Here is a 12,166-nt window from a genome sequence, read left to right as displayed (position 1 = left end):
TTGATGCACTTAGTGAATTAGAAGGACAGGTGAAGGAGCATCTCTTTACCAGTATGCTGGGCATCAAGATTCAGATGGGTCAGCTTAATGATTCTTTCACCGAGTAAAGCAGAGGTGGGCAATTATTTCAGAGGGCCAGTTTTGGCAGGCTGTCGAGGGCCACATGGGTAGCCCTGCCCCTCAACACGTGCCCCACCCCCAGTCACCATCTTGGGACAAGTGCGTCCCAATGTTTTGGGACCAATGTCCCAGGGCCAGCACTGGTGGGGCCCAAAGCAGGGCACAAGCTGGCAGGGGTCTGTGGAGCTGGGCTGGGCTGCACCAGCAAGGAAAGGGGGGAGCTGGCGTGGCTCCATAGACCCCCTGCTGGCCAGAACCCTGCGCTCCTGCCACTCTGCTCTGGGCCCTGCCGGCACTGGCCCTGGGGCACCGGTGAGGGCCCCATGCTCCTGCACCTGCTCATTCCCAGTGCCCCCCAGCCCCGCGGTACAGGAGGGGGGCTGTGCACAGCCCTGACCCACTGCTTGCCAGCAGGAAAGAAGCTGGTGCTGAGCGTGGGAAAAAGCAGCCCCTCACCCATCCCATGGCCGGCACTCCCTGCTGCAGCCACTCGCAGCCCATCTGGGGCTGCCTGTGCCTGCTCCGGACAGCCACATGCAGGCCGAGTAGCTGCAGTGTGGGGCACCGGCCACGGGGCGGGCAAGGGGCTGCTTTCCCCCATCTGCGCTCAGCTTTTCCCCAGGCCACTTCCCTGCCCGGGGTCCTCCCCTGCCCTTCACCCCACCCCTTCCCTCTTACCCGAGGTTCCAGCGCGGGGCAACCACGTGCTCCCAGGCCAGAAGACCCTGCTGGAGCTTTTGGCTGGTGGGGTGGGGCCAGGTGGATCCTGCTTTTGTAAGAGCCCACTGGCTTTCCCCTGGGTCCTACTGCCCTTGGTTCCTATCATTTTTGACAGGAACCAAGGGCAGACGGATATTAAATTTTCTTAATTTTTTAGGGTCCCTGCGGGCCGGATACAATGGCCTCATGGGCTGGATTTGGCCCATGGACCGTATTTTGCCCACCCCTGGAGTAAAGCAAGGGCAATACATTCAATACTTCAGAAGACAATGAAAGCAAGTTTCAGATCTCCAGAGTGATACACAATGTATATGCATAAGGCTAGCACATTCTTCCTCAGATGCTTTTCAAAGTCCTCCTCTTCCACGTAGTAAATATGCAACTCAGAATAAGGAAAAAAAATCCATTCCATATGCATTCCACAGAACAAATTTCCAGTGCAGCCTGCAAGTAGTGTAAGAGATTTAAGGGGCACTCACCTCTTATGTTTCATTATCAACCCAATGGAAAAGCAGACATCTTTGTGCTTCTCATCAGAACGGTGCTTCACCTCTGGCCCCACTTCCTCTTTCCGGCGTTCAATATGTTCCAGGGTATGTTGAACCAAATATCCTACTGCTCCATGCTGAGATGGGTCCAAGGCCTGAATATGCTGCAGGATGTCCAGAACCTTCAGTATAGAAAGATTTAAAAAAAAAAAAACACAAATCGATTTTGAACAGCTTTTTTAAAGTAACTTGTGTTAAAAATAGTTTCCTTCATAGGATAAAAGTGTACAGCTGTAAAGGTTCACTATACTTTCATAGATTCATAGATTATAAGACCGGAAGGGACCTTGGAAGATTGTCGGGTCCAGCCTCCTGCACCAAGCAGGAAAGGTAACTGGGAGTTAGGTGACCCCAGCAAGGTGACTGTCCAGTCTCCTCTTGAAGATTTCCAGGGTAAGCAATTGCATCACCTCTTGAGGGAGCTTATTCCATAGTCTGGACACCCTGACTGTGAAAAGGTTTTTCCTAAATGTTGAGCCTGAATCACTCTCTCAGGAGTTTGTGGCCATTACTCCTGGTCTTCCCCAAGGGTGCCCTGGTGAACAGTTGCTCACCGAGCCCTTACTGCTACACTAGGGGAGTACATCAAGCTGCTACCAGGTCACCTCTCAGCCTTCTTTTCCTCATGCTGAAGAGTCCCAGATCCCTCAGCCTTTCCACATATGGCTTGCCTTTTAAGACTCTGATCATATAGATGGCTCTTCTTTGGACTGTTGCAAGTTTGTCCACGTCCTTGTTAAAGTGTGGCGCCCAGAACCAGATGCAATACTCCAGCTGCAGTCTCACCAGTGCTGAGTAAAGCGGAAGAATCACCTCCTTAGTTTTACTGGAGATGCATCGATTCATGCGTGCCAGAGTATTATTTGCTCTACTGACTACAGCATCGCACTACTGGCTCATATTTATACTGTGGTCTATTATTAAACCCCAGGTCCCTTTCATTCATGATGCTAGTCAGTTTGGTGCCACCAAGCCTGTAGGCATGTTGGGGGTTGCTCGTCCTGAGGTGGAGCACTTTACATTTCTCAATGTTGAACTTTATCAGGTTCCAATCCCCCCAACTAACTAGCCTGTCTAGGTCTGCCTGTAACTGTAACCTATCTTCAAGTGTGACCACGCCTCCTGATAACTTGGTGTTGTCCACGAACTTGTCCAGTGGGCTCTTCACCACCCCCCATCCAAATCGTTAATAAAGATGTTGAAAAGTACTGGACTAAGTACTGACCCCTGCGGGATACTGCTGCCCACTTCTCATTAGGATGACACAAATCTGTTCATTACAACTCTCTGGGTTCCATCCTGCAGCCAGTTTCTCACCCACCTGACTGTCTTGGAGTTAAGCCCATAATCCTCCAATTTTCTCACAATGACATTGTGGGATACTAGATCAAAGGCCTTTTGGAAGTCTACGTATACAATGTCAACCTGCTCTCTCGTGTCCAGGTGGCAAGTTACCTGGTCATAGAAGGAGATGAGGTTGGTAAGAGAAGACCTGCCTGCAATGAAGTCATGCTGGCTGTCATTAAGAATCTTACCTTCTGCAACCTTATTGCAGATAGACTCTTTGGTGAACTTTTCTAAAATTTTCCCTAGGATGGAAGTTAGGCTGAATGACCTAGAGTTATCTGGGTCCTCCCTCCTGCCCTTCTTGTGGATGGGTACAACAATGGCCCTCTTCTAGTCCTCAGGGACTTCTCCAGAGCACTATGAGTTGTGGAAGAGTTTCGCCAGGGGTTCCTCAATGACTTCAGCCAGTTCCTTCAGCACTTTCAGATGAAGATCATCCAGTCCTGACAACCTGTATACATCTAATTTTTTAAATTTTTTTTTATGTGTCATACACCAATTCTATGGCAATAGTAGGAAGGCAATTATTCCTACCGTGCTCATTCTCTACTCTACCTGGCGTGATTTTCCCCTTGGTCCGGTGAAAGACAGAGGCAAAGCAGTCGTTCAGGAGTTCAGCTTTCTCCTGGGTACCAGTAACAAAATCTCCTAAATTGTTAAGCAATGGCCCCAAACTCTCATTTGTTTTCCTTCTGTTTCCTATGTACCTAAAGAAAGACTTCTTGTTGTCCTTGACTCCCACTGCTAATCTAAGTTTGGTTGTCACTTTAGCCTGTCTTATCTGTTCCCTGCAAATGCAGGCCATTGTTGAATAGTCCTCCTTGGGGCCTGCCCCGAGGTTCCATTGTTTATAAGCCTCTTTCTTCTTTCTCAAGAGGACCGTGATTTCCCTGTTTAGCTAAGATGGCTTCCCAGCCCTTCTGTTACCTTTTCTCCACGTGGGAATGGACTTCCTTTGTGCTTCAAGGATCATGTTCTTTAGGAACAACCACTCTTTTTTGCACCCCTTTCACCTTTGGTTCCTGGTCCCACAGCACATGCCCTGCTACTGACCAAGGCTTGTTGAAATTTGCATTTTTTTTTTTGGACAGGGTTTTTCAAAAATGTTTTCATGGTGACAACTACGTTCTAATGCAAAGAATCTTGTCAATCAATTATCCTCTCTCAAGTTAACACACCACCTCTCCTTTCACTCAGTACAACATAACATCCATGTAACAACTACTGCAATTACTTACTTGGAAATGTAATGTTAGGAAAATATTTAACACATTAGCACTTCCATCGCCTTTTAGTGAACAAAAATAAGAAACCTGGACCTGAGGAGACTTGATGGTCACCTTGCTGGGGTCACCTGACCCCAGTTGTCTTTCCTGCCTGGTGCAGGGGGCCGGACCCAATGATTTTCCAAGGTCCCTTCCAGCCTTACAATCTACAAATCTATGCAGCCAGTCAGCTTAACACAAATTGCTGCTCTATATAAATCTTTGTTCTAGTCCTAAAGAACCCATCACATTCGTTTTTTAATTAAAAATACTTCTGTGTTCCATAGCACTGTTTAGACTGGAGGAACTAGAGATGTTCCTCTGAAAGCCAATTAACTTAATTCCTCATTTCCCAAAAGCAGAGTCAAGAGCACCAGCTTTTACCCTAAACTCCTCCCGTGGCTACAACTTAAAAAACAGATTCCGGATTCAAGATCTTAAGCAAATGCTGTTGCCAGATTTCCAGTGTACCATCACAAGACTATTTGAGAAATGTGTTACAGAGATGTGTATTATTAAAGGGAAAAAAGGATATTTAAGTAAGGCCAGAGCCCTGTTCAGCAGTCCAGCCACCTTTATAGCCAGGAAGCCATGCATGGTGTCGTTAAAGAGCAACATAACCAGCCTTTTCTAGATTTCTGCATAACTGTGCTCCGGAAACTAAACTTTCTTTGAAAAATAATGACTCTTTAAGCCTTTGTGCTTGAGAGGGAGAAGGGAGAAAGCTTGGTGTAATGAGTCTGCAGACAACCAGAAATGACTCTAATAGACATGAACCCCATTCATCTCAATGAGGTTAAACAACGCTAACCTTTAAAGTATCCTCAAGAGATTTCAGACGCAATTATTTTCTTGCCAATCATTTCAGGAAATACGAAGCTAACATACTCCATCACTGTCAGGTATAGTGACAGCAAGAAGAACAAGGTCAACCAGGGGCAGGCTAGCTGCTATGAAAGTTTGCAAAGGTAGATAATGTGAATGTAAAATACTGGCCCCACCCCCATGTGACTTATAAAAAGTAGCAAGAGAGAGAAAAATGCATCTAATCACAGAATCAAATGCCTCAATCATCGTGTAGTTGCAAAAAACCAATACAGCCCTAGAGTTCTTAGAGCTGCCACATGCCTCAACTGTTCCTTTCTCAGAATCCATGACAATTTCTACAACATGGTTACATGTATATTTGTTACAAGAAGCTGTAGCACAGTGAAAAATCTGTGAGAGCACAAAGTGTAATTGATTAAGCCCTACCCTGTTTGGTCTGTAGTTAAGACCCACAGGTTGAAAAAGAAGAATCTAAATAGAAGCAGTCAAGGAGAGCATAAAGTAATAATGAAGAGGTTTGGGTAGTGCTACACAGTTCAGAATACTCTGCCACATAATTTAAGTCCAACATACCGCACGAGACAAGAAGTCTTATTTACAATTTAGTGTCTCAAGAAAGCCAAAAGGGAAATGGGGAAGTCCTGACAAAATGATCAAAACTGTCTTATATCTTTTGCTTCTGAAGATAAAGTAGAATTATTTGCAAAGATAGACGTTTAAGAGATAGAAGCAAATATCGGTTTGCTTTGCTTGGCTCCATACTAAAAATCACTACAAAAATCTGACATTGTTATTGGTTTATTTTTTTCCATGCTCGATTCAAAGCATTGCAAAAAGGGACCCCTTACAAATAAAAATTCAGCCTAATACAAAATAGTTAAAAACACATTTGAGTGGAAGAAGATGGTAGGTTCTTTGTTAGTCATTCATGTATGCCACTAAGTAAATTCCATTTCCGTAATCCCAAAACACAATTTTCAAAATTCTGAATTTAATCCATACACACTTGAATACAGTGCAGGGATCCTTAGTGGTCATTAAATTGACACCAGATCTTCAGTATGTTTGGCAATTTGAAGGTGTGTGCTAATGGTATAAAGAATGATCTGTCATTAAAGACAACAAATTGCAGGCATGTAAAGTGGGGATGGAAAGTAATCACCTATTAAACTTCAAATCACTGCGATGTGACAAAGAGAAAATTGGACATCTGGGGAATTTACTATAGGTAGCTTTCTGAACCATTATGCTCTCCCCTGTTGAAGTACATCTATCATTTCTACTTGAGGATCCCCAGACAAAGATCTTCATTAGTGTGCACTGTTCTGTTTGTGGGTGAATCTCTAAGTCTGACATTCAATCTAAACAGCAGCAAGCTTGGTGATTTTTTTAAAATAAAACATAGACATTTACTTCAGTTACAGCACCAGGCTTCCTGAAGCTTAGGAAGAGTTTTACTCCTGGAACTTTTTCTTTTCCGAGTAATGAAGTAGGAATTTTTGTAGCCAGGCCATTTGTCTTTGCAGTTACAAATTAGTTAATGCGTGTTGTCACAGGGCACTAAAGTGTGTCTGTACCTGTAAGGGCAGAAAGAGCCTAGCAAAGAAGCCTGGTAGACTATGCAGAGCTCCACAGCTGCAGGTTGCCCAAGCAACAAGCTAACAAGGTAATTACCTGGCACCTGCAGACACCTGACCGGAACGAGCCAGAACCCAGGAAACACATAAGCCCAGGGCAAGGGCTGGTTGGGGTCATTCCCTCTGGCAATTGCCAGAAAGAGCTCCTGCATGAGAGAGCTGCCCGATGCATCTGGCTGTCTCCAAAGGCAGTAAGGCTTTAGGAGCTTGTACAGTACCCTGGGGTAAGGGGTACAATACCCTAAGGGTGGGAGTTTGCCCTTTTAAAGGGGCTGAGTACTGCCTTGACTGTTAGTATTATGTTATAGCCCAGAGACTTAGGTTTTTGCTATGGTTTGAACCGCTGGACCGGGATGAGGTAGCCTCCTTTGGGCACACTATCGTGTAGAGCCCCAACACCAGAGAGGCGCAAGCTGTAGAGGGTTGGAGAGAGCCCAGCCCCAGAGGGGCACAGTAGACAAGGGCCAGGTGATAAGTAGAGATTGTGGGCTAGTGCCTCAAAGCTGGGCCCAACACAGTGGGTCTACACTAGAAGGCCTAACTATATCAAAGGGGCAGAGGCTGAGTGGGCCAAGGCTCCAAAAGAGTATGACAAAAGTGCAACACCAGTGAGGCACGGGGCTTGGTAAAGGGGAGGTTGGAGCCATGTAATTAGCCCATAAGGCCTGAGGTGCCCTGTGCAGCACCGTGTTCAAGCAAGCCCTGGCAAAGGGCCCACAGACCATGGAGTTCAAGTATGGTCCAGTGACCAGGACTAAGCAAAAGCCTGTGGGCAGCCTCCTGAGTTATTTTCCCAACAAAGACATGGCAGATGAGATAAAAGGGCAACCTCAGGGCAGAGCTTGCATGGTCAGAGTTGCCAGGGGCATCACCGCCATCCCTGGAGACCAAAATATCCAAGAAAGGAAATAAATAAATAAATAATATCAATACTTTTGCTACTTTCATTATGGCCTTTGTAGTCTGGGTATGAAATTATTGTGTTTCTGCTTTCTTTCAGAATTGTCGTGCTCAATCTGGTTTTAAAGTATATTGCAAAGAAAGGTATAGATTACAATTCTGCAGATTTTTTTCTGTTGTATTCACCTACTTCCAGGAAGCAAATGGCAGGATAAGCATAGAAAACATGTGCCTTCCTTTTTTTGTGTCCTTGTGTCAAAGTATTTAGCAGAACTCACAGATTTTGTTGGAATCCGACAGGCTGCGCTGAGTGCTTCTGCTATGGCCTTGAATTTGCGACCTCTTGGACTGCCAATCATGCTGGTGCATGAACCTTAGTGCTCATGTCACCCCAGCCCCCAGTAAACCTATAACAACTCTGCTAATTTAGTTACAAATTGTAGCATTTCTATATTATATGGATTGGTATTCATTTGTTGCACAGAAGCAATGGTCAATCGCCCTGGAATAAGTAGCTTTGCCTTATCTTTAATCATTGTTAGTAGAGGCTATTGCATTTAGTCCTGTACCAACATAGGGGAAGCAAGAGCTCCCACCTTAAAAAATTACCATGCATGTTCAGGGATACTGGTTGTACTGTGTTAGCCTAAGGGCATAGGCAGGCAAAACTCTTGGGGTAGAGGTGATACCTTTTATTAGAGCAACTAGATAGTTGCAAAAATCTTTATTTGCAAGCTTTTGGGCCAAAATGCTCTTGATCAGGCAAAGAAGAATTCAAAGACTAAAATTTCTCCCGGGTAAAAATGAAACTTCATATTGCACAGGAGAATTAAAAGATGGTATGGTTCTCTCCTGGGCGGTAAAGTTTATTTGTATAAAAGCTGCTCTGTGCGTATGCAAATTAGGCTCGAACAAGGGCTGGAGTCCGTTGTTTACTTCAAGGTGTCCAATGGCAGGCAGGATGCTGAATTTTGCTTCTTTCTGTGTGTTCAGGAATTTCAGGCAATACCTGGCTTAATCTTCAGGGAAAACGCTATGAGAAAATCTAATATTAAGACCTTGCTGAGTAAAGACTTACCCTATAAATTCAAATCAGTGCATCCCCTACAACATCATGAACTGAATTTCCTAAATTATATGCACAACCTCACTGTAGAAAAATGCTTGATGTAGTTAAAGAGTTCCCTTAACTAAATATTTTTTACTAGTTCAGTGGAAGGCACAAGTGATCAAAAAACCTTTGGTCTATTTTTTTTTCTGTGAAATTATTTGGTTCCTTGCACCATCAATAGCTGCATGAAGATACACTAGCTTATTTACCCATAGGATACCCTCTCATGTAAGTATTTTGTTGAAGTCAGTATCATAGGGTACCATCTCTAGGGGTGGCCATAAGCCCCTGGAGACCAAAAAAATGTTGGTAGACCCTGGGTAGTGTGCCCAGCTCTTGTCTGGCATGCCTTGATGTTAATGGCTGTAAATGACCCCTAGGTGACTATGGTCAAGGCCATATAGGTCAATTATGTGGCTCCATACCATCCCTACACCACAGACCAAGCCTTGCAGATTAGAGGTGCACCAATATATTGGTCCATATTGGATTGGCACCAATAAAAGGAAACCTTATCAGTTGACGTTATCAGCATTATTGGCAAGCGTCTTTCTTAGGCTGATGTAGCCAATAATGTCACCAATAAATGCAATGTGCATGCATGCATGCATGCACCTGGCTAGGACCACAGCCTGGCGAGCAGCGTGTGTGTCTGCGCCCGTGTGGAGGGGGGGGAAGGAACACAGATTTAGGCCCCCACAGTGAGGGAGGGAGGGGGCAAGGGCAGAGGCTGCCCAGCCAGGGCAGAACAGAGCTGTAGGCAGCTTGTCCAGGAGGTCGGGGGGGGTGGATTCTACTGCTCTGGGGGAGATGTGGAGGGGGGGGGAGGGGGGGAGGGATGTGCCCCCTGGATTTTTGCATGGGGCGATGATGGCTGACTGCTGTAAGCTCAGGGCCGGGAGCTGCTCTGACCCTCTTCCAAGCCGGGTGGGGCTGGGCAGGCAGAAGCAGCATTGAGGGCTATGGGGTCAGTACTGGGAATTTTGGGGTGGCTCTAGCCCACCCTGTAGCCCTCTCTCCATGCACACAGCCCTGGCCTGGACACCCTGCCAGGAAGAGGCTGGAGCAGCCCCCAGCCCGCCCTTGCCCCACACAAATCCAGGGAGAACATCCCCCCTATGCCTCCTGCAGTGTTGAGGAGCTGCCCGCCCCCCACCCTGCACAAGCCACTCATGGCTTCATCCCACGGCCTGCCATGGCTGGGCAGCACCTGCTCCAACCCCACTCCCTCCCTCCCTCACTGTGATTACCTTTATCTGCCCCTCCCCCCCCAGACTTAACAGCTCAATGCTGCCCTCCAAGCTGCGGGGTTTCATGTTGGCTATTGGATCAGTATTAGCCGATATAGCTGGTTAAGAATTGGCCATTGGTACTGGCCAAAAAAAATAGTTATGTGTGCACCCCTACTGCAGATGGCATCATCGGGGACATTCTTGTTGTCACACTCCTACACTCATGCAGACCTCCTCCAGGCCGTCGGATGGCTTGGTCTCTCACACAGCTCCTCTACAGCCTCTAGCCCCTCACTCAGCCACTCTCTAGGTTGCCAGACCCCTCAGCCCCTCGCTTGACTCCCCTCCAGGCTGCCAGATCCCTTGGTCCCTCATTCAGCCCCTTCTCGAGTCCCCAGACCTCTTGGCCCCTCAGCCAGCCCCTCAGTCTCACTTTTGACCCCTCTCTAGGTCTCAAGACACTGCTGGTCCCTCTCTATTTCTGGCCCCTCGCTGGGCCTCTGGACTCTTTCAGTCCCACTACACTATTCCTGACCCCTTGTTGGGCCAGTTCTGATCCCACTCTTTCCTGGCTCCTCGCTGGGCTGCTGGACCTTCTGGTTCTGGTCTTCCTCAGCCCCTGCCTGGGCTGCTGGACGATCTGGTCGTGGTCTTTCCTCAGCTCTTTCCTGAGCCTCCAGACCTACATGATCTTACTCTTCCCAGACCCCTCTCAGGGCCAACGGACCCACATGGTTCTGCTCTTCTCCAGCCCCTCGGACCATCTAAACCTGCCCTTACTTTCATTTTGGGGTACACACCGCTAGCCTTTCCCTGCAAAGGGGTCACCCACAATGCAACAGGAGCTGGGGTTTTAGGTCACTCCAAACTCGCCCTTCCCTGGGGTATGGCCCTGGTGGCACTTTCTAGGGGCTGCTCTGGCAAGAGCAGTCCCACCACAGTGACCCCAAACCCTAACAGGGTACAGTTTTCAGTCATACCCAGGACTAGTCTCTGGTCTTGCTCCTGGGCCTTCTCTGGGCTCCAACCCCTGGATGTCATCTACCCCACCTGGCTGTCAACCTACAGGCGCCCTGGCCCCAACTCAGCTTCACCTCCAGGCCCCCTGGCACCAGATCTCTCTTAGATCTCTTTTTTTGAGCCCTCTTCAACAGGCCCAGCACCTGCCATCTTTATGCTGGGCCGCACACCCCTTGACCCCTTCCTCTTGCCTGTGGCTCACCATAGGCTTTCAGCCCCTCCTAGGCCCTGGCCCCACCTTGGGCCAGTCAAGAACTCTAGGCTTTCCTGGCTCTGGCAGTCTCTTTTGTGGTCTATTACAACTTTTTGGTCCTGGCTCTGCACAGGCCAGTTGAGACTCCATGGTTCAGTCCTCTGGCTTCCGGCCCTCTCTCCTATGGGTCCACCTTCAGGCCCCCTTCATAGATCTCTCCCTCCCTGGGCTCACCCAGAGCCTCCCATAAATCCTACAAACATAGCCCCTCTCTCTCTCTCTGAGGTTCACCTGGACTCTCTCCCTTATACTCTCAAACCCCGCTCTCTGGTTTCACCTAGCCCTACAATAGGCCCACAGATTATCAGTCCCTCTGTCAGTGCTCACCTGGCTCCTCAATAGGCCCACAGACCCTAAGCCCCCTTCCCAGGGCTCTGGACCCCACACTGGGTCCCCAGGAACATCCTCCATCCCCATAGTTCCTTCCTAAACCTCATGACTGCTTCAGATGTTGTGCTCCCTCCTAACCTCTTGAAGCCAAAGCTCTCTTGCTGAGGTGGTGGTCTCTGCAACATCCAGATCTTACTACTGGGCTCCTCTCTGGGCTTGGGCTTATACTTGCTCCAAGCCCAGCCTTCCTCCTGACTCCCTCTAATCAGGCTTAGCCTCACCTGTGGCTCCCTGGGTCAGCTGACTCCCAATCAGCCCTAGCCTACATCTGCCTGAGGCTCTGCAGGCTACCTGACCTCTTAAAGTGGCAGGAACCCCAAGTGCCCTGCTACAGTCAGTGGTAATAAGCCCAGAGCTCTGGGACAAAGCTTGGTAAAAGAGAATTTCCAAAATTGTCTCTAAGTATCCTTCTTCCTCACCCCAGTAAGAGTTCTGTTACTCTCCGAAACCATGCATAAACCAAATATAAGAGTTATTTTATCTTATAGCTTTTAGGCTACTTAAGTCTCTCCAGAAACAAACTGTTTCAGTTTAGAGATAAAATACATCACAAGTCCCTATTAGTTGATGTTACAGTGAAAATATTGCCACAGAAAACAAACAACATACGACTCCGGTCAAAAGCTGTCCACAGGCATGCAGTGGGGAACACCAAGAGGAAGACTTCTACATTCAGCAGATATTGATTTTTGGAATGTGATTATTCCTTAAAATTATTTTTATTACAGGAAAAAAATCTTGGCTGACTATAACAAATTGTCATAGCTCCCTCCTCTCCCCCAAATCAATAGCTAA

At 47.5% G+C, this 12,166-nt stretch overlaps 1 protein-coding gene across 4 annotated transcripts in view; it reads right to left on the bottom strand.

Annotated features, from left to right (window-relative positions):
• FBXO21 (F-box protein 21) overlaps positions 1-12,166 on the bottom strand; it is a 45,822-nt gene that overhangs the window by 14,821 nt on the left and 18,835 nt on the right. For all 4 annotated transcript variants that reach the window (XM_019493762.2, XM_019493764.2, XM_019493763.2 and 1 more), the window contains one exon: positions 1,320-1,510. In XM_019493762.2, coding sequence (XP_019349307.2) covers positions 1,320-1,510 — 191 coding nt within the window. The remainder of the gene's footprint in view (positions 1-1,319; positions 1,511-12,166) is intronic.

Source organism: Alligator mississippiensis, chromosome 10, assembly GCF_030867095.1.
Source record: "Alligator mississippiensis isolate rAllMis1 chromosome 10, rAllMis1, whole genome shotgun sequence".
NCBI classification, from domain to species: Eukaryota; Metazoa; Chordata; order Crocodylia; family Alligatoridae; genus Alligator; species Alligator mississippiensis.
The sequence above is the reverse complement of the archived record's forward strand: the minus strand, read 5'-3'. Positions and strand labels throughout refer to the sequence as shown.